Here is a 20,602-nt window from a genome sequence, read left to right on the forward strand (position 1 = left end):
TATTACCCACCAAAGAGTAACACTGAACACAAGCTGGAGTCTAACTTAGAAAATGATCTCCCAAAATCAAACTCTTTGTTTATCTCCAGGATATTTCACTCCAGAAATTTGCTGTGTAGGAAGACTGGTTAGTTGTTGGTCGAGGGAAGAGAGCTTTTCACAGAACTGGATTTGCCTTCCAAGTTGTTAAAATGGTGGGAGCTGATCATCGGTGTCTTTCAGGTGAAATCATCTTAATGGATCTGATTGTTTTTTTTTTATCTTTCACACTCGCATATTTTGTAATATGAGGGCAACATGATTGATCCACGGTTGGCCCCTCTCATGAACCCAGTGGGATATTTTCTTCATGTGGAGGTGTATTCAGTGAAATAAAATGTTCTATATTGATGGTGGTTATTTATTCAATTATAAGTAGATTATGTGAAACCTGGTGTTCCAGCAGCATATCGGCAAGGAAGTGAGGCATTATTGTGTTAAATGTCAAGTGCTGCTCCCCTCTAGTCTCGGCTGTTTGAGCTCACTCTCGTATTTGGATTTGATAAGTATGGATTTTTCTGCACATGCTCGCACACACACACGCACGCACGCACGCACGCACACACACACACACACACACACACACACACACACACACACACACACACACACACACAAACACAAACACACACACACACACACACACACACACACACACACACACACACATGCACATACAGTCATAAACAACATTCCATCATGTTCTGTCTCTTTAAGGAGAGAGAAAATCATTGCATGTATATTATATTGACTAAATGCCACTGTACCATCTCCTTGCTGTAAAGTGACATGATTTCACTGGCTATTAAAATCAATTTCTGACTGCCATTCATGTAAACTGTGGTATCAGAAAGCACCTTTCACTGAAATCCTGGAAGAAGGATGCATTTTTATTGGTTCATATGGTCATGAGCGGCGCATTAAATCGGTATGTGATGACGTGTGTTTGTCTCATGCTGTTGAGGACAAAGGGGCTTAAAAGTGGTCATCCTGTCAGGCGTTTCACATTCAAAAGTTATCCTCAATGGTTCCCTGGTTTTATGGTTTGACTGTGAAGGGAAAGGGACCGTTTACTGTACACTGCCTGATTAGCAGGGTTTTTACTGAGGAGGAGGATTGGAGCATTTGAATATGGATTTCCCACATGAATTCTGCTTCATTCTGCTTTTCTTACAGACTAATTAAACTAAAATTCTAAAATGATCATTGTACTCACATCTTAATAACCTAACTAATTACACTGTCCAAATTAAACAATGGAAGCTGTAATTACATGACTAATGCACTTGTTTCATGTTTTTTGGATAGCTTATCAGCTCTTTGTAGCATTTCTGTAAAAGGTTGACTTTATGTCCTGAGATCTGTGTTATTAGGGTGTTTTACAGCTTTGAATATTGTCATGCAGGAGTAGAAGCAGTAAAGGTTGTTTGCTAATCAGGAACTCAACATAACAGTAGATTTTCCAAGCAGATGGCATTTTAAATGTTCAATTAAATTTTTACCTCATAAAATCTGCCCACTTATCTGTTTAAATCCCAACCAACATCTGTCATAATTCTGTCAAATCTCTTTTGGAAAGCATATTCTAAAACTAAAAGGGGTCAGAAAGGTGTCGCACTATGATATCAAGTTTCTTTGACATGTCAGTAATGTAGTCTTCTTAATCTGCAGTCTCTGTACCAAGGACAACTCCCCCCTGACCTTCCAGGCATGTGTGATGCCCAAAGACTGTCAGACATCTGATTGGTCACCGTGGAGTCCCTGCTCTAAGACCTGCCGGTCCACTGACCTGTCTCCTGGTTACCGCCTCCGGTCACGGATCATGATGCAGATCCCAGTTGGCGGAGGGAAGCGATGTCCTGCCCTTGAGGAAAAAGAGGCTTGCAACATCATTGGAGATTTACTTCCAATCTGCCCCAGGTAATTCTCTATAGTGATAATGATAACTTTTAAAGATCACAGACCTCAGAAACAAAAGTTATGTTCATGTGTCGACTCCTGATGCAGATGTTTATGTGTAAAATGTCAAACTCAAAAAACAAATAATGACTTTTAATTTTGGTCGCCTGAGCTGTTTCACCTGAATAATTATAAGAGAATGCCTAAAGGCTGCAAATATTTATAATTTCACCATTGAATTACTTTGTGCATATTTTACTTTTGCATTATTTCAATTATCTTTTGACAGCTGCAATAACCTCACTTACTGCTGGGAGTTTCTGACCCAATAGACACGGTACAGGATGAGACTCAGGGTTTGACAAAACCTAATTGTTTCGGGGGCGTTTGAGTTAAGATAGGTTTTAGCTAATATAATATGCACTAAACAAAGTAGTCAATGGAGAATTAATTTCCCTGCTGGTAGATTTTGTTTTATTTGTTAAATCTACATGGAGTGCCGGAGAGCAGAGGATTTACATGATTAGGGAAAACTCATTACGGAAATTAAGCATTTGATAGAGCACTACAGGCTGTTGTTCTGGTAAATTCCTCAAATATTATTGCTTTCCGCATCACTGCATTTTTCATAGTTGAAACCAAACATTTTTTTATAAGTCTTGTAATCAAAAGAATTGTGCCTCCCTCCTCCTGACATACTGTGAGAAAGGCGCTTGCCAGAGAACGGTCTCGTTAATTTGTCTTCTGCTTTGTGTCTTTGAAAACAACTGGCACTGCTTTGTGAGCTGACACTTTATCCTTTTTATAAGTACAATCATTTATCAACTTTTTGCTGAATAGATTACAGCTTAGCTTTTTAAATTACACAAACATGATACTTGTGTATACATTGTACAACAGTCCCTGACTCCATTTAACAGCTGTTTGCTTATTAACATTGCAAACATATCTGCATGTCTGTGTGCTCTGTTAGGTATGTGTGGAGAGCTACTGACTGGGGTGAATGTCGCATCCTCCCCTTACTGAACCAGCAGGACCGGCGGCTGGCTAACATCAGTATTCTATGTGGAGGGGGGATTCAGACTAGGAAGACCTACTGTGTTCAAGTCCCTGACGACTCAGCACCACATCACAGGAAGGAGGGTAAGGAAAAATAGGCCTTTATTACAGTTGACCCGGGGCTTCCTGGAAGCACATGGTGACTCAAGAGAGACAACATGAGTAAAGTCCAAGTAAACCCAGTGGTGATGTTTGAATTATTAAGGTTATGTTGGTGTAGCAAAGTGTAGGTTGACAATATCCTCATTTCAATCTAACTGTGTTTCTATGAGCTCCAGCATACTGTAGTTAAGACTAACAGCCTTTACATCTAAAAGTGTTTTATTGCAAGACCTGCGAGTTGACTGAGTCTTGGTTAGGCTGAAATTTGTTATACCTTAGTTTCATATTGAATGTGTATCCCAAGTAAGAGCCAGCAAACAGTAGATCAGCATTAAAATAGATATATAGAAGTTTTCAAAAAGATACCCTCATTCACATCAAACAGTAAAACAAGTAAAGATACACAAAGTTCGAAACCATGTGGCATTTCAATAATGTGCTACGTTGCTAATTTGCTGCCATTAGATAAAAAAACTACAAAAAGAGGCTGTCTCCAAATTAGAAATAAAAACTGTTGTTTGACAGACAGTCCTGCCTCAGGCTGCAGTATAAGACTATAGGAAGAGTTCCCTTTAATGGAGCTCACTGGTGTTTCTTTGGAGTTGCCATGGAAATGAACAAGACCAAAAATCTACAGGCATGCTAACAGCCCCGAGCGGCAAAAACGTTCACACCTTAAAATAAACAAGCAAGACAGTGAAGCCAAAATTCCTCCCAATGAGTGCAGCTCCTTCTTTGCCATCCATGTGCGAGTATGCGTGGGTGAATAAGAGCCTGTGTGAATGGCTTTGTCCTCTCTGGCTGAAAAGTGCTATATTAAGAAACGCACCAGTATCCATGAAAAATAGAGAGATACTCTCACTGGACTTAGACCCTTGAGGATCACGCCACATATTTGTGCTGGTTGCATGTGGATTATACTGTACACTACAGAGAAGTTTCACTCGCCGAGACACTGTACCCCAAATTGCTCCCACTGGTCAGACCGGCACTTTCCTTGGTGCCACCGGTGTGTGTGAAAGGGCCAATGAGCGGCACATTGTACAGAACTTTTGACAAATAAATGATACCTTTTTCTTTTATTTAATTTCAAGAAAGCATATTACGTTTGTAAAAAAAAAAATAAAAAAAATACCCTTCTCGAGATGTAGAAGATATTTGTTAAATCAAACACTACTTCTATCTGAGTACTGAGGTCCGGCAACTGTAAGATTCCTAATTAAGTGCTAATGTTTTTAATTAATTTAAATTTTTAAACTGTAGTCACACTTACATGAATGATCTCAGAATGTACACAGTGTAAGACATTAGTACAGCCAATGTTTCACAGTGTGCTCTTTGGTGTTTACCTCCTCCTCCTATTAATATCAGTGCAAACAATGTAACCAGCTAAATCGCTTTAATGTGGGGGTGGACATAGTAACTTGAGCTACATTATCATTTACAAGCATGTAATAATTGTGTCTGGCCTGCGTTGTGGGAGGAAATTGGAATCACAGGACAGTATAATATGCTATATCAGTTTAAAATGAGTTTATTAAAAAGGAGAAAACGTTCAACTTTGAGTAGAATCTGATCATCCCTCCCGCTGCGCATTATGCTTATGTTATTATGCATTATGCAGATTTAACAAACGGTAATAAAATGTAGACAGTTGCAATAAATTCATAAAGTTTGTCAAAGTGGAGAAATGAAGTTAAGGAAGAAAGTTACTGCAGTTAGTCAAAACAAGAATGAAGCACATCCTGTGATGTATGTTGGAAAGGCGGTGATAACAGCGAGGCTATGTTTGGCGAGGAGATGGTAGTTGTGCAGCCTGACTGATGCTTTTTCCTTCATCTTCAATGAAGTATGAGGAGATCATAGATGCTGCGAGACAAGTGGGTGACACAGCCATCAGAGCTGACTAAACTTTGACCTGAAAGTCATAGAATGGCAACTGATCTGCTTTTGGTGTACATTATATAATGTCATGTACTGAGGAGGTTACCGAACTTCAGTACTTTGGCAGAGACTGAAACGTGTCTGTAGCACAGAGTATCAAAAAGCAACCAAAAACAAATACTGAATGTCTCGTCACAATCTTGATATTTTTTTGTTCTGTTATATTTCAGAAATATAACAAGACAGTTTGTTCAATTTTAGACTATTTTTTGAGGCCGCATCCTTGTACCAACTGCTCGCATTTAGAGAACAATTTGAAAACCTTAGGTTTTTGTTGGTCAAGTGAAAGAAAAGGAGAGTTTCGTCAGAAAGTTTTATACTCAATATTTCTCAAAATTGCTCATAATAAAGCATTCAAAAATAAAAAACAATACTTATCTCTATTTACTACTGACAGTGTATATACAGTACTGTGCAAAAACATACAGTACGTTGCAGCCTGTCGTGTTTCCTGAAGAAATATAACTGCAGTCTGACTCATTCTGTTTCGGTCGCTGCACTAAGAGCCGTGGCAACATGATTGGAAACCTGGGATTAAGTTGTTTCCATAATAACACTAAATTATTATGTGAATTGTGCAAATGGTAGAAATGTGAAATATACTGTACACATTAATGGAACTGTGTTAACTCCTGTGTTGGCCTTTTTAAAACAGGCTTTATATGCTGTAGCAAAACTGCAGAGAGATTTACTACAAAATAATGAAAAATAATGAATTGATTACATTTTGTCATTCATTGGTTGAATTGATTTAAATTCATTCCCTAATGTAATGCCCCTCGGGGCCTCCCCTGAACCTAATCAGCTTAGCAGGTTGGAATCCCTTTATTATTGCAGAGCATGTTTGTGTTTGCAGCTCATAAGTAGGCATTGAGGAAGACGTTTACTGTTCTGCTTTCATTGTTCTGCTCTTGGCACCTTGCCCATGTTTAACTGGATGCAAAAAAGATAAACAAAGGAAATGAATTATTTTCTTGATCAGCTTTTTACAGTGTCAAATTTTGATCTCACCATCCTAACATTTGCAATATCCTCCTGTCTTCCTACACACAGTGCGGCAAGTAAATTCATCGACAGGGGACCCACTGTTAATCAATGTTTGTGAACTTTTAAAAAGTAATACTCTTTTTCCAAAATGTCTTTGATACAAAATTAAAGTTCTGGGCTTATAAATCACAGTGAGAAAACAACTGGGAGCACATGCATACTAAGAATTTCATTTATCTTTTTAATTAAGCACAGTTGGTAGTTTTTTTTCATGGCTGTCAACAATAAGATTCTTTTTTTCAAATCACACTCTTTCCTGCCAAATAAACATAGCCATTTGTTAAACGATAAAATATTATTTAGCCTTAGCATACTAAATTAGTGAGGTGTTTGGGAGGAAAAGACAGTTGACCTTTGCGATATTATTCCTCAATGCAGCGCTTTAATGAGGAGAGCTGCTCGGTCGGGTAATGTGGAATACAGTTTGCTTCTGTTGGCTGTCTACTGCAGTGACACAAATTGACAAACAGAAATTCATAATTTAGGGAACAAAGCGGGAAGATCTGTCCTGCATTTTATCAATGTGTTTAAGCAGGCCTCTCATTTTTACAAAGGAGATCAAACACCATGCAAATTACTTTGGGTAAAAAGACAAAATACACGGTGGACATTTAGTGAATTTCTCTATGGGCTCTCATTTAAATGGAAATTTGCCTCTCAATGATGTGCGGAGGTGCATCAAAATGGAATATTAGATTGAATAAATCCCAGACAGAAAAAAAAAAGCTCTTACTTTGTGTGAGAGACTAATGTCAGAGCCCATTACAGGTGGCTGAGCTGTCTGTGATCTTCAAATGATGTCAGCCCTGCTTCGCGGTTAATTGGTTATACAATGTCTTGACTTAATATCTCCCTGTTCAGCTTCTGTTTATTCCCTCAGACGGCCGCTGCCCTCCATTTGATATTCTCCTGAGTCAGACTTGAGATAAACAACTTTCCTTCTGCTCTTTCCATTTTTATGTCGCTATAAGCTTTTCTAAATGAAACTCACCACAGTGAGCAGTATTTGAAGTTGTAGCCCTTTACCAATAAATGCAATACTGTTTTCCCAATCAGAACCAAACTACATTCATACTTTTCAATTGGAGGGCAGTGATGCTTCACATCACTTCTGTTTGGATTCCAATCCCAAAACATGTTACTTGGCAGGAATGGCACACACACATACTCAACAGCTGCCTGTGTGTGTCTTGACTTGAGCTCGATTTATCCTTGCCTGTGTTTCCTTTGTTTGTTCAGTGTCCAGGCCCGTAAATGCCAGGCTGTGTGATGGTGAAGAGCCCCCCTTGGCTGTCCAGCACTGCTCCATTCCCTGCCAGCACCAGTGCTTTCTCTCCCAGTGGTCACCCTGGGGTGCCTGCTTACCTGACAACTGCAAAGAACCACAGGGGAAGAAAGGTATGCTGAATTAAAGTGGACATAACAATGAGCAAGCAATTAGCTTGAAAAATGTGCAGACCAAACATCCGTTTCTTAACTGTGAAATGGTGTGTGTGTGCCAACAATGCAACACTTACATTAAAAAATGACTATATTAAGCGAGTAAGTCGGGGAGAAAGTAAGATATGATGGATGTGGACTCTTATGATGGATGTGGATAGTTCATTTGATTTTAAAACACAATATGTAGAGAAACAGAACGATACAATTTTTTGTTTTAAAAAGGGCCGTGCATCAGGGGTCTCCAACCTTTTTTCCTCTGTGAGCTACTCATGTTTAGTAACATTTATTCACATAGCTGAGCTCCACCCAAACTAGCTGAATAAGCTGATTTAAACTGAACAATAATAAATTGATACTCAACACAGTCATTTTGTTTCACAAAAGCTTAAATTCAACAGCATGTGCATTGCTTTTCTGTATGGTTTTAATTAATAAAGTCGCGGCATTCAGCCATTTACCTAATTTATGAGGACCCGTTTCTTTTCAACTCAGCCTGAATCTCTGCTCAGTTTTGTAGGCCGTGCTAGTTTCTTCCCTGTTGTGTGTTTCACAAAGAGCGGAGCTCATCCTCTGCTGCACTGACACGATGCAGAGCAGACACAGGCCAAGGAGACCAAGGGGAGATTGTCCACTCATTAGTTGACCCCATTGATAGTTTCGTTCTTTCAGACAGGTTCAAAAATATATAAATAAAAAAAATGCTGAAATTAAATATACATGAGTGGCCTGCCCAAGTAAATCTATGTTTAGGAAACACTGCAAATTGTTCAAACCTTCATCAAGCTACTGAGAAACAGGTAATGAGCTACTGGCAGCTCGTGAGTGACGTGTTGGAGACCCCTGATATACATGCTTTTCATACAAATGTCTTAAGTGCATAGAACACGCATTTTAAGCACAAGTACATGTTCAATGTCCTAAATGCAGAAAACCATGAACATGACATGACTAGCAAAGTCACAGATTGTTGAACGTGAGTCTATTAGGTGGTTACAGATATCTTTCACTGCCCACATTCACTTACAAAGAGCTGTAAAGATTGTATTTAAATAGTTTATGGTAACTGCTCTTTTTATTGTTTAATTCATCAACCAACCTATCATTTTACACTAATAACCTCTTAAATACCTTTCCAGAATTTAGTTATTATCAAGATCTCCTAATATGAGGTGGAGGAACACTTTTAAGTCCAGCATACAGAGAATGTGTTGCACAAAGAGATGCATCCCGACTGCTTTGTGTTTTGATTCTGTTAAATGGTCTACTCTTCGCTGACAAGGCCGCCCTGCCTTATAGGAATTACATATACATCACTAATTCATTTATCAATGTAATAACGGCAACAAAACAACACATTTATGACTATTTAAGACTCTCACATCAGAGATCACAGTTCACATCTGCAGTCCCATCTATGGTTAGGTTTGGGCCACAAGAGCACTTTGGTTAAGGTTGGGAAAAGATTGTGGTTTTGATTAAATGTAAATTAACTCATTATTTTTCAAGTTACCTTGGGCTTTTTCTGCGTTAAGAGAATATAATCTATCCCCAAGTGCTGTGAGGGCCTAAGCATAATAATAGAAAAACAGCAAAATATATTTCTATTTGTAAATTCATTTTACAACAGAATGTCTTGGAGACAAGACAGGGCTGGGCAATGGCAAGTCTTCAGCCTAAAACCACAAACCACAGCCAGCCACAGAACCAAAATGTAACAACCCTGACAAAAAACAAAATGGATCAGAGGATTATTTGTACACGCCAAAAGATTGTTCCAAAATGCATCAGTTTTCCAACTGTCTTCAAAAGCAGAATGCTGTTTTCTCAGAATCATGTTGTGACAGATGGGTGGACAGAGGGATGGCCACAGAATATTCAAAAATATACTACAGATAGCTAGCTAACAAGCTGATATGATTTAAAATTGAAAGTGATATTTGCACAGATGGGCGAGTGGTGAAATCATAAGCACTGAGTCAAAAACAATTAACTGCTGAGTTCTATTGCAAGCTGCCTTGTTGTACATTTACAATCAGCTGTTCCCAGTGATTGTTGCCGAGCTGAGTGCTTGTGGTCAACAGGGGACTTTGCGCTAACCTGAAAACTGTTACACATGTGCATGTTTTCAACTTTAGCATTGTTTTCTGTCTCAGTGACAGATTGTGTTGCACTTTGGTCCTGTTGAAACCTGAAGAGAGAGAGGTATTGTGTCTAATAAAGGCTAAGGGAGAGTGTCACTGGAAGAGAGTAACTTTGTCAGGGCACAGAGAGAGAGAGAGAGAGAGAGAGAGAGAGAGAGAGAGAGAGGCAGGCAGGCAGGCAGGCAATATACGTTTGAATCTTAAATTGTTTGTTGATAAGCAGCCGGCTGAGAGGAATTGTGCTCTGGAAGAAAACAGTGCATGCATAAACCACAGCAGACGACAGAACGGAAGCGAGCCCGCCTGAAGTTCAGCTCTCAAACCCCAGGAGGGTAAACGGAGTATCAGATGCCGCCTGTCTGTGTGTGTGTGTGTGTGTGTGTGTGTGTGTGTGTGTGTGTGTGTGTGTGTGTGTGTGTGTGTGTGTGTGTGTGTGTGTGTGTGTGTGTGTGTGTGTGTGTGTGTGTGTGTGTGTGTGTGTGTGTGTGTGTGTGTGTACGGAGTGTTTGTGTGTGTATGTGCGAGAGCAGGTGCACTAAAGTATTCAACACACTTGTGCTGTCTCTATGTTCTTGTCTCTTTTGCACAGGTGAAAGCGTGTCATTTCTGACTGCCTTAGAGAGGCCGTGCATTGTGTGTGGAGTGTAGTTTGTGCTTCAGTCAGTGTGCTGGCATTGGCAGAGCTGTTAGTGTGTTAGTGCTGCGCTAAAAGGGCAGCGTGACCTCGTCCCCGCCGTGAGTAAATGTGCATGAAAGCGCCCCAGGGAGCAACTGAAGTGTGGATTGTTCAGGTCAGTGCCCACACTCTCCAACAGTGGATCTCTATGGGATGAGTTAGCTCCTCTCACAGACAGTGTCATTTCAAGGAATGGAAAACACAGCATCTGCTGTTTTGCACAGGGCTCTCTTGTGGCACACTGTCTTTTGATGGCATTCATAAAGACCCAGAGCGCACAGCAGACAGAGTATGAAACCAATACAAAATCACTCACAGTGAGCTCTGGCGCCTGCGATGCAATGAACAATTATTGAATAGTAGGACATTGTTATGATCCAAGTCATTTGCCTGTAGCCCTTGAGCTGGAGAGAATTTCTTGCTCCTATTGAATGTGTTCTTAGCCTTTATGTTTCACAACACCAGAATATACTATGATCCATCTCAAACCAAAAGGCCCACCAGATTCCAGTTTTCAGGTACCGGAGTCAACCAGCCAAGATGCTTTTGCTGCCCCGGTTTTGCTCTCTGGAAAATTACAAATTTAAATTGCCCCGCAGTAGTTTTATGTGCTTTTCACAGTTTTCCATATTATCTTGGCCGATCACATTGTGCAGCTATGAGGGGAAATTAATTGAACATGGGAGGTAACTGGAAAGAATTTTGGTCCTACGTCTACAAGAAGTCGCAGGGAAGGAGGGAGGTGCATTTCTGAACAACTGTGTGCGAAAAATCACTGGTTGGCCTTTGTTTCCCTGAAATAAACCTGGTATGACCAAGAAACCTTTCAATTATTAATATCCGTGGGGGCATGGCCAGCCAAATTGTTTTTTGTGGTTTGGATGTGAGTAGCAGTAAGTGCTCTGGGCAAAACTGCAATCGATCCACAGTCTTTTTGCGCTACGAGAGCACACTCGGGCAGCAACGCTGGGATCAGGCTCCTGGGCTGGTGCCTCACACCAATAGATGGTTGGGGGATGTAATTTGCGGAGTGGGCATCCAGGGGTTAGACAGTTCCACCTGTGGAAGGGAAGAATGTGGGACCTTTCCATCCTTTTGTGGCATGTGTCAGAGCTGTGTTAAAATGAGTATGGCTCAAAAAGGAAAGCTGCTACTGCTCGAGTGTCGTGGACTTTTATCAAAGGAAGTGGTTAGAAATAGCATTTTTTTAGCCTACAGCCTTTTATCCACAAGAAAAAAGGTTCTGCGTCCTCCAGGAATTGGAAGAGCTCAATAGTCAATAGAAATTATAGATTGGACTAGGGAGGTGCCCAATTAGTAACAACCTTTTTATGAAGAAATAAAATGATTTATGAGCAATTCAGCTTTGAGAGAATCAATATTTTAGAGCGGGGAATATTAATACAAAAATGAGACAATTGGGTAATTATGAGTAATTAGGTGACTGACATGATAATAATGATTGTGTCAAAATGTAGATCATGTTATTGAATAATTTGCTAATCGCTATATACAGTAAACCTTTATTAGAGCATTTTATTCTTCGTATCATGTTACTCCCTCTTAAAGCTCTCTCAGCCTCAAAGATCATTATTATTTTTTCTGTAAAAAACAGAACGTTAGACAAAGTGTTTACGGGCACAAATGTTCAAATGTAAATGTTGTGTAGCCACAGCCTTACTAACAATTATGTTCTCATAGAAAAGTAGAAAATACAATCTTAACAGATGGCACAGGGCAATGTGGCAATCTAGTCATCCAAGATGCCACTCAATGGGGAATTATTCACAGTCAATTTGTGTTTGTCCATATTTACTAAAAACCCTCACTGAGGTTTTGTGGGGCTGAAATTAAATAAGAGTAGCTGAGATTGAATGTTTTGTTATTGGTCAAAAGAAGAGGGATAATACCCAAATCCAATCAGATATGGCAATGATTAGACAATTAAAATGATTGGCAACAGTAAAGAATATTGTATCAAATTACATTATGCATACATTTTATTGGAGCTCTGTTCTGGGCTACAACAACACAAAACCCAAGTCTCGAGTGTTTATATCTCACAGATGGTTCACTAAAGGGAATTAGGCCAATTTACTTATCAAGAAGGCCTGTGAGATTGTGTTTCATCTATTAAAGCATTAATCTAGTTAAACGACTTTAAAAGTTTTAAGAACTACCAAAAGTGTCCCACATTGATTTGTTTGGGCCTTTTTTGTTGAGCTGACAACATCAAGCTGTTTTCAACTTGCACTTTTTTACACATACCTGGGGAAAAAAAGTATATTACAAAGACTTGCAGCATTTCCTCTTGAAACAATATCCTTAAGTTTAACATCAAAAAGCACTTTCATTCACTTGACTTTTCTCCACTTGGGCTTAAAATGTGTCAAATCTTATCAATTAGTGTGACAATCAGACTTTTGTGTCTTGCACCCATATTCATAATCTAGCATGTTCTGCTGGGTGTGATCATCATCATTAAAAAGTATATTCCAATTGTGCTTTTAATGTGTGTGTTGTGGTTCAAATTCACAGTTTTGAGCTAAAATACATTCCCCAGTCTCTCTTCAGCCAACATAAGGCAGTCTGTGTTAGATGTCTTTCAAGAATGTTACCCTCAAACTGATTTCTTGTTAAACTGCAGTGGAAGAATAATAACAAAAACAGGGAAGACTACATCTTGTCTTACACGGCTCAAATATAGAAATTGCAGTGATGCAAAGTTTCCTTCCCCTGATGGTGTTCTGCAGTAGGTTCAGTAAATGTGACGTCCACAGTTTAAAACTCGACTTGTCTCTATCGACTATACATTTTTCTGGTTGCCTGTCATCTGAAAAAAAACGAGCTAAGCTGAGAGGGGAAGCTCCACAGGTCGATTATGCTGACACGTTGGAGATCAGATTGCATTTTTCCTTTAAAACTGCAGATTTGTACTGATTTTTCATCAAGCTCATTTTAATTACTGCCTTTCCTATTCAGCCCAAAGCAAGCACAGCATTTTTACTACTTGACATACAAGTAAAGGTGTGCAAAATAGTAGATCCTAACAACCAGACAATTGAAATAATTGAATGATTCTCACATAACTAGCGTAATAATATTCTGTCAAAGCAAGTAAGGGATGAAAGTATTTTTGTCTGTGCCATTTTATTGATCGAACCCTTTTAATACACAGCATGAACTTTGTTGCTGTGTGATTCAATCAGCAGTGGACAGTTCTCAGTACATTTATTCATACCGAGCATGAGAACACATCTTCAGTGATGCAATGTGATCGGATCCCACTTCTCTGCGCTGTATGCAAAGACTTTAAACAGATACATCACATAAATTGCCTCAACAAGTAAAATAACACGCTAACATGTACAAACAATGCATGAAGAGACAAGTCAAAGCAACGGGCAATTAACAGAGTGAAACGTGCCTGCTCACTCAAGCCTCATTTTAATACACCATCAATTTGCCTACAGATTACATATTTCACATTTTTCAATATCTGAACTTTAGAATTCACAACCAAAGCTATCAGGTTCCACCCAATCATGTCGTTTCAGGATCAGATTATTTATTCATTTGGGCAGGTCTGAGAGGGTTGGGTTCTGCGCTGCGGTGGATAAATGAACTATGCACAGAGGTGGCAGCTCTTCCACAGTTGTGGATCTGATGTGTTTTTTTTTTTTTTTTACAGATTACAGATGAGACAAGCTAAAAACCGATAAACAAATCCAAAGACAAGCTTGTATCTTTATTCATTAAACAGCTGCTTTATAGACACCAGTTTAGTTTGCAGGTAAATATTTATTTATTTCTGTACAGTTAAGCTGTGCTTGGCAAAATCATGTAGGACTTTTTTTTTCTATGGGATATAGAACGAAGGTAAATGACCATGAAAATAATTTGCAGTTTGAATTTCTTTCATGCGGAAGTCATGGTCGTGGATTCTTGGTTTCACTCAGCATTAGGCTCTTGAAAAGATTATACTGTGGAGGGCTCCTGGTTTTGAAATTGACCCTAACTAATAGGTGTACTGCTTCAACAAGATATCTCATTCACTGCTAACTGGAGTCTGAGAAAAAGGTGAGAAAGTTCACAGATGAAAAACAAAAACATTTTAACTTCGACCATAGATATAATTTTATTTCTAAAACATTATTATACCAAAAAAGAAGTGTAACGCAACTTAACAGAGACATGACAGCTTTTATTGGAAAGTGCTTTTGTTCACTAAACTATTGATCAAAGAGAAAATGTCCTGTGAGGACCACAAACTGTATCAAACCTTAGGTCAAAGTAAATTGCAGCAGATATTCAATTTTAGATAATAATGATCACAAACTATTATTAATAAGAATTCATTATAATACAATATTCTGCTTTTGGCTGGGAAGGGGGTTGTATCATTTGTGAAGGACAATATGTTTACTGCTTTGCCTCGCTGACAAGCTTTTCTGAACCCTCCCTCTCCACCTGCTTTCTATCAGGTTTCAGACAGAGGAGGAGGGAAGTGTTTTGGGAGTCCAGTGGTACGCTGGGAACTTGCCCTCATCTGACGGAGTTCATCCCCTGTGAGGATCCTGCCTGCTACCTGTGGCAGGTCCAACAAGAGGAAAGATGCATTCCCACCAAAAGCTCCTGTGGTCCTGGGACAGCCGTCCAGAATGTGACCTGTGTCAGCGCTAAAGGTAATTTCTCCGGAACTGGTGACTTCTAATTTCCAGTAAAATGTCTCACTGTGGGTGAAATGTTCTTATTCATTCAGTTTAGCTTTCTTCCAAAAGCCTTTTAAAAGGATCATGTCGACATTTCAGAAATGTGCTGGCTGGCTTTCTTGCCCTTTTTGAGATGAGATTATCGATACCACCTTTTTACATTTTAACATTTTACATTTTTTTCCATATTGAACAAAGACGATATACAGTAATGAGTTAATTTGTAAACTTTAGATGTACTAGTAAACACATATTTTGTTACTTTGGGACAGAGCCAGTTCTATCGCTATGTTTACCCTCAGCAAAGCTAACCAATTATTGGCTATAGTCTCATATTTATTTCTGTTCTTATCATTGGCAAGAGAACAAATAAGCATATTTGCAATTTATGAATGTCAAACTATTTCTTTAACAATTTCTGATCATCTTTAGCATCATCCATCCATCCATCCACCCATTCATCCATTCATCCACCCATTCATCCATCCATCCACTCATCCATCCATCCATCCCACTCTACGAGCCAGGAGCATTGGAATTATATTTTTTGCCATTTCTGAGTCAAACCATAAGCTCATGTAAATTGTAGCTTTAAAATTGTGCTAACCATAAACTGCAAAATGCATTCATAAATTCAATCAGACTAGAGCTACAAGTAGCTGTAAAATTCATCAAGGTGCAGTTAAACCATCAGTGCTATGGCCTGTGGATTTAATGTTGTCAGATGTGTTGCGATACATGATTTATCAGGTATAATGTGGTCCATTGTGCTCAGCCATATCCTCATGCTGGGTGACAGGAACATCAGCCTTAACAGAGCATGCATTATTCATTAGGGACCGTCATTGAGTTTATGGGCACAGAAAACACTGGCTTGATTAAAAGTCAGAATCACAGCTTCCTACCAGGCATTAATTGCTCATCTCCATAGATTATAAACCTAATTGCACCCAGTTTTGTCTGTGTTTTATTATTCTGTCACAACGTATCATGTGTATGTTTATCAGAAAGGCAGTGGAGGGTCCAAACATATTAGCCAATGGGTGAGTCTAATGAGTTTTGACAGGACACCTAAGAATAGGAGGTTTGAGGGAAAAGCCCTTACTAAATTATCCGTGGTGAATTTATTGTTAGTGAATGTTGACAAGTTGGTTACTGTTACTTCATTAATTGGCTTGACCATTCAAGCGCATTGGGTTGTTTTCAAACATAGTCGCAACAGTGTCACGGCCAAGTTGTTAAGTCACACAAGTTTCTGTTACGAATATTTTTCCACACAATGACACTGCAGGGAGGAATAGCAGTGATATAAGAAAAGAGTACAAGCCTCACTAAGCACGCCACGATGATTCACAACCGCCCAGCTGATACTCGAGAGATAAAAAGCAGTTAAAGCATGGAATTATTACCGTTTTTGATTCTTGCCATTGAACTAGATGAATGTATTTAAGCTGAAATGAATTTGAAAGTTTTTACATTCATGAGGTTGAAAAAGGTATCGAAGTTATAATCTTGAAACAAATGCAACCTGTTTAAAATTGCTGCTGCATTTTATTATATATTTACATGTATATATGTATTGCATCTATGTATGCATTACACCTAATACAACTATCATCAAGTAATTTGTGAAAAGAATGGTGGAAACAGATGGAAAAATAGATCATTACTTTATACAGACAAACTAGGTTGTGTTGATATGATTATTATTTTCTTTTTGTATCATCTCTGTGACCCTGTTTGATCATGGTCAGGTTTCTCTCTCTTGAGAGAGAGTAAGCTTTTACTTAATTTGCAGTCGTACTTGCCATATAAATTTAGGAGACCTTGGAGAAAGCAACTGCTAATTGGCAGTTTTTCTGCACATTCAGATTCAACACACTTGAGCTCTCCTTCTTAGCGGTTACAAATAAAGAATGATGGACAGTTTGTTAGAAAGAAATAAATGCAATTTAAAGTCCTATAAGGCGGGGGTTTATTTAAAGCCTCCGCTAGTTCTGCCCTTCCAGATTCTCAATATCGAACTAATTTCAGTGCTCAATTAAAAGAATATATTACAGTGACTTGACCCGGCCTTCTCCCACTAATCTCATCTGATGTCCCTCAGAGTGAATGACGAAAAGGAATACCCATATCGAGAACAAAAAGGCCATGAAGAAAAAAAAGTGCCAATAAATTCTTCATAAACTGAATGTCCATGTACCACAGCAATCTTAACGCCAACCTCCACTCACTTTCCTTTGTTATTTTAATTCATCAAATAAAGAAAATACCTAAATTACAATTTTTAATGCTAGCTTTACGTTATAATTATGCATTAGAAATGTATTGATTTGATCAAAACTCAAAAAGTATATTTTACATGTAAAATGAACAGAACCACCACTTAGCCAGGGTATTTTCTTTCATTAAAGCTGCAATCAAAGCAAGCGAAACCCAGCCCCCGAGGTTGATTGTTCATGGTTTATCCACAATATCTGTGGGTGTCTGGGGTGCGTTGTCTTCTAAAAACTTCCCAGCAATATTTTACAGTGCTAAGACAGTTCTGTGGAGAGAGCATTGGGGGTCTGGAGCTGTTGCAGCAGCAACTGCAGAGAATACCTACATACATACCAACTGCTCCTTTGGGTTTCGATCATCTCTGTTCTGACAGGGTGAGACAGCCAGTGAGGATGGAGAGAAGTGAAGGGGGGGTGGTTACATATCAGCAGAGATGAAAGGATTGTTGATGATAAACTGATGTGCTGTCAAAAACAGTAACCAGCTGTGACATTTGTGGATGCGCATACTTTATTTTTCAAGCAGCTTTCCTTGTAAACAAATACATTAGCAAACGTAGCTGTCGTTGTCTACAAAGTTGATTTTCTAGCCTCCAGGTTTCATCACAGATGTTGCAGCTGGAATTCAGAGCTATTTATAGATAATAACCGAAACTAAAAACAAACCTGTTTTACATATCAGCTCATCATGGTTCTGTTTTGTTGTGCAATGGAAGACTCTTTTAATTGGAAGGAACTCACAACAGCAGTCAGTCAGCCTGTTTCCCTGGTCTAATTTCAGTGTCCCCATTTCAAGCAGAAGCTTTTCTCTATCATTAGTATAAAACCTGCTTTACACTCACTATTGTATCTTTTTAGCTCATTGGAACTTGAACTTGTTTTATTCTGAAAACTAAAACAAATTATTTGTTGTGGATTATCCCTTATGATGCAGACAGTATGAAGAGTTCTTATTAATTGCTGATGGCCAATGTATGTGCAATGGTCAACTGTTGCCAGCCAACTTTTTGGACCATCCTTTAATAGTTTTTTTCCATTAGAAGCCTACTTTCCTGTTGCAAACATAAGAATTGTCGAATATTTTTTTTCAATGGTTCACTTTTTTACTCAAAGGTATTTGGCTTAATGGAGCACACATTTACATATGCTTCCTTTTTGTAGCTGCTTTGAACTAAGCAAAAGATGTTTGAGAAACAAGTCTTAAGCCATTAGGATGATTGTCATTGATTTTAACATGCTGTACATTTTCACTCAGCTGGAACAAGGGAAGAAGGTGTGTGAACTAGCAGGTTCCATTAAAGACGGTGAACTTCAGTGAAGTGACAGGTGCCCAAGAGATCTGCAATGTTTTCTCGGATTTATTCTCTCTGATTGAGTAAGCATTTTTGCTTGCAATTTCCCAGCATAAAACAAATCTGCATCCCAAACCTAAAGACCGATGAAGTTGTCTGAGGAAACTCTATGTCTATAAGTTGAGAGCAAAGAAACTGCACTTTCCCTGCAAAGTGTATCTGATGGAGATTTAAATGATTTTCTATGGCTGCTGAAGCAATCAGAAAACATCCTCTATCACCTAAATGCCAGGTTGTATTGCTTTGCAAATATATGAGGTAAGTGCTAAAACCACTCCGGTACGGGTGAAATGAAATTGAGTGGCACAGGGGTGTTTGAGTAGATTTTGGGGTTCAGCAGGAAGGATGATCCTGAGGGATCTAACTATGGAAAAATAGTTTTTTTTTTTTTTAAGAAAATGCATCAATCCTGTGCATCACACTGTCTGGACACATATCTAGTTCCCCTCTAATCCTTCCCTTCATCTGTCATCTGCTGGTCCCCTTTTGTGCATATGTGTAGTGCAACCAGTTCAACATTCCAGTTGTGTTCGAAAAGGGTTTACGTCATTCATGTTAGGGAGATGGAATTTATGAACATGCATTGAAGAAACATGAAATGTTATACCTGCTGAGTAACTTATTATTCATCCTACAGCTGAGTGTTGGTGCTGGTTTCTTGTAATGTTTTTGCGGGGATGTCGCCGCTGACGCCCAGCTGGGTCAGTTCGTAATACTGCTAATGCAAAGGCTTTCATCAGTGGGCCACAGGATCAATCACCATTTTGTTAGGTAGGTAGGTAGGTAGGTAGGTATTTACTTTATTAATCCCCGAGGGGAAATTTTTTAAATGACCTCATTTGGCGATGATGAATAGAACAGGAAAATATATTATAAGACCATGAGAGGCTCGTCTTTCTCATCAGAGCTCTGTCTGTGTGTGTGTGTGTGTGTGTGTGTGTGTGTGTGTGTGTGTGTGTGTGTGTGTGTGTGTGTGTGTGTGTGTGTGTGTGTGTGTGTGTGTGTGTGTGTGTGTGTGTGAAAGCCCAAGCCTATATACTGCTTTCCAGCTGGTGAATAGTAGATCTTGATGTGTGTGTGTTGTATGTGTGTGAAAGAGAAAGTGTACATGCGGGGTATTATCTGTATTTGCTGTGGGCCATTTTACAATTGAAGTAAAGTCAATATGCTTTCTGCCCATGAAGCAACATTTTATTATTGTTCCACAATTATACCCCTGTTATAGGATGTCATTATTCTTATTACTTTTGTTTTGTTGCGATTTTTGTTATTCCTGATGGTTTGGTAACATTTGCTACGTGTTTCTCTGCATAAACAATCCATAACTGATACCATTCCTTGTTGGGTTTTTTTTTGTTGTTGTTGTTTTTTTCTACAAGCATTTATTATAGTATTCAGTATGCCATTATTAAGAATGTAATTTTAAAAAAAAAAACATTTTTCAATCAGAAAAAATTAAAGGTACGTTTTCTACAATCTAACATGAAAATGGGTCAAGTTTAACCTGAACACAATAGGAGGTTTAAAGCATTTACATTTTATGTTTTAGATTATCCACACTTACAGTGTAGGCTGGGGAAAGTATCAGAACTCCAGGACAATAACAGCTAATTGGAGTCAGGAAGATCCAACCAATGCAACTTCATCAGAACTGTAGGTAACAGCTGCTTTGGGTCAAACACACCTTTTGTCAGAGCCCAGACTTTAACCCAATACAGGAATGACCTTAAGAGAGACGTACACACCATGCACTCTAAAGATATGGCTGAACTGAACTGAAGCAGTTATGTGCAGCTCTGATCTGCAGGTACCGGACACAATTGTTCAAGATTAGGTGGGTTTGAATACCTTTTCAAACCAAGGGGTCCATCATTTTTCCATCAGCACTGTGCATGTTTGGCGGCTATGT

General features: G+C 38.9%; 1 protein-coding gene across 1 annotated transcript in view; it reads left to right on the plus strand.

Annotated features, from left to right (window-relative positions):
- The window catches only part of thsd7ba (thrombospondin, type I, domain containing 7Ba), a 164,999-nt gene that overhangs the window by 74,672 nt on the left and 69,725 nt on the right, over positions 1 to 20,602 (plus strand). The window contains exons 5-8 of the mRNA XM_069698655.1: positions 1,711 to 1,959; positions 2,912 to 3,081; positions 7,330 to 7,488; positions 14,835 to 15,035. Of these exons, the coding sequence (XP_069554756.1) occupies positions 1,711 to 1,959; positions 2,912 to 3,081; positions 7,330 to 7,488; positions 14,835 to 15,035 (779 nt within the window). The remainder of the gene's footprint in view (positions 1 to 1,710; positions 1,960 to 2,911; positions 3,082 to 7,329; positions 7,489 to 14,834; positions 15,036 to 20,602) is intronic.

Source organism: Brachyistius frenatus, unplaced genomic scaffold (genome assembly GCF_029030835.1).
Source record: "Brachyistius frenatus isolate BFR_SWC_R1_liver_20210118 unplaced genomic scaffold, ASM2903083v1 Contig_27, whole genome shotgun sequence".
NCBI classification, from domain to species: Eukaryota; Metazoa; Chordata; class Actinopteri; family Embiotocidae; genus Brachyistius; species Brachyistius frenatus.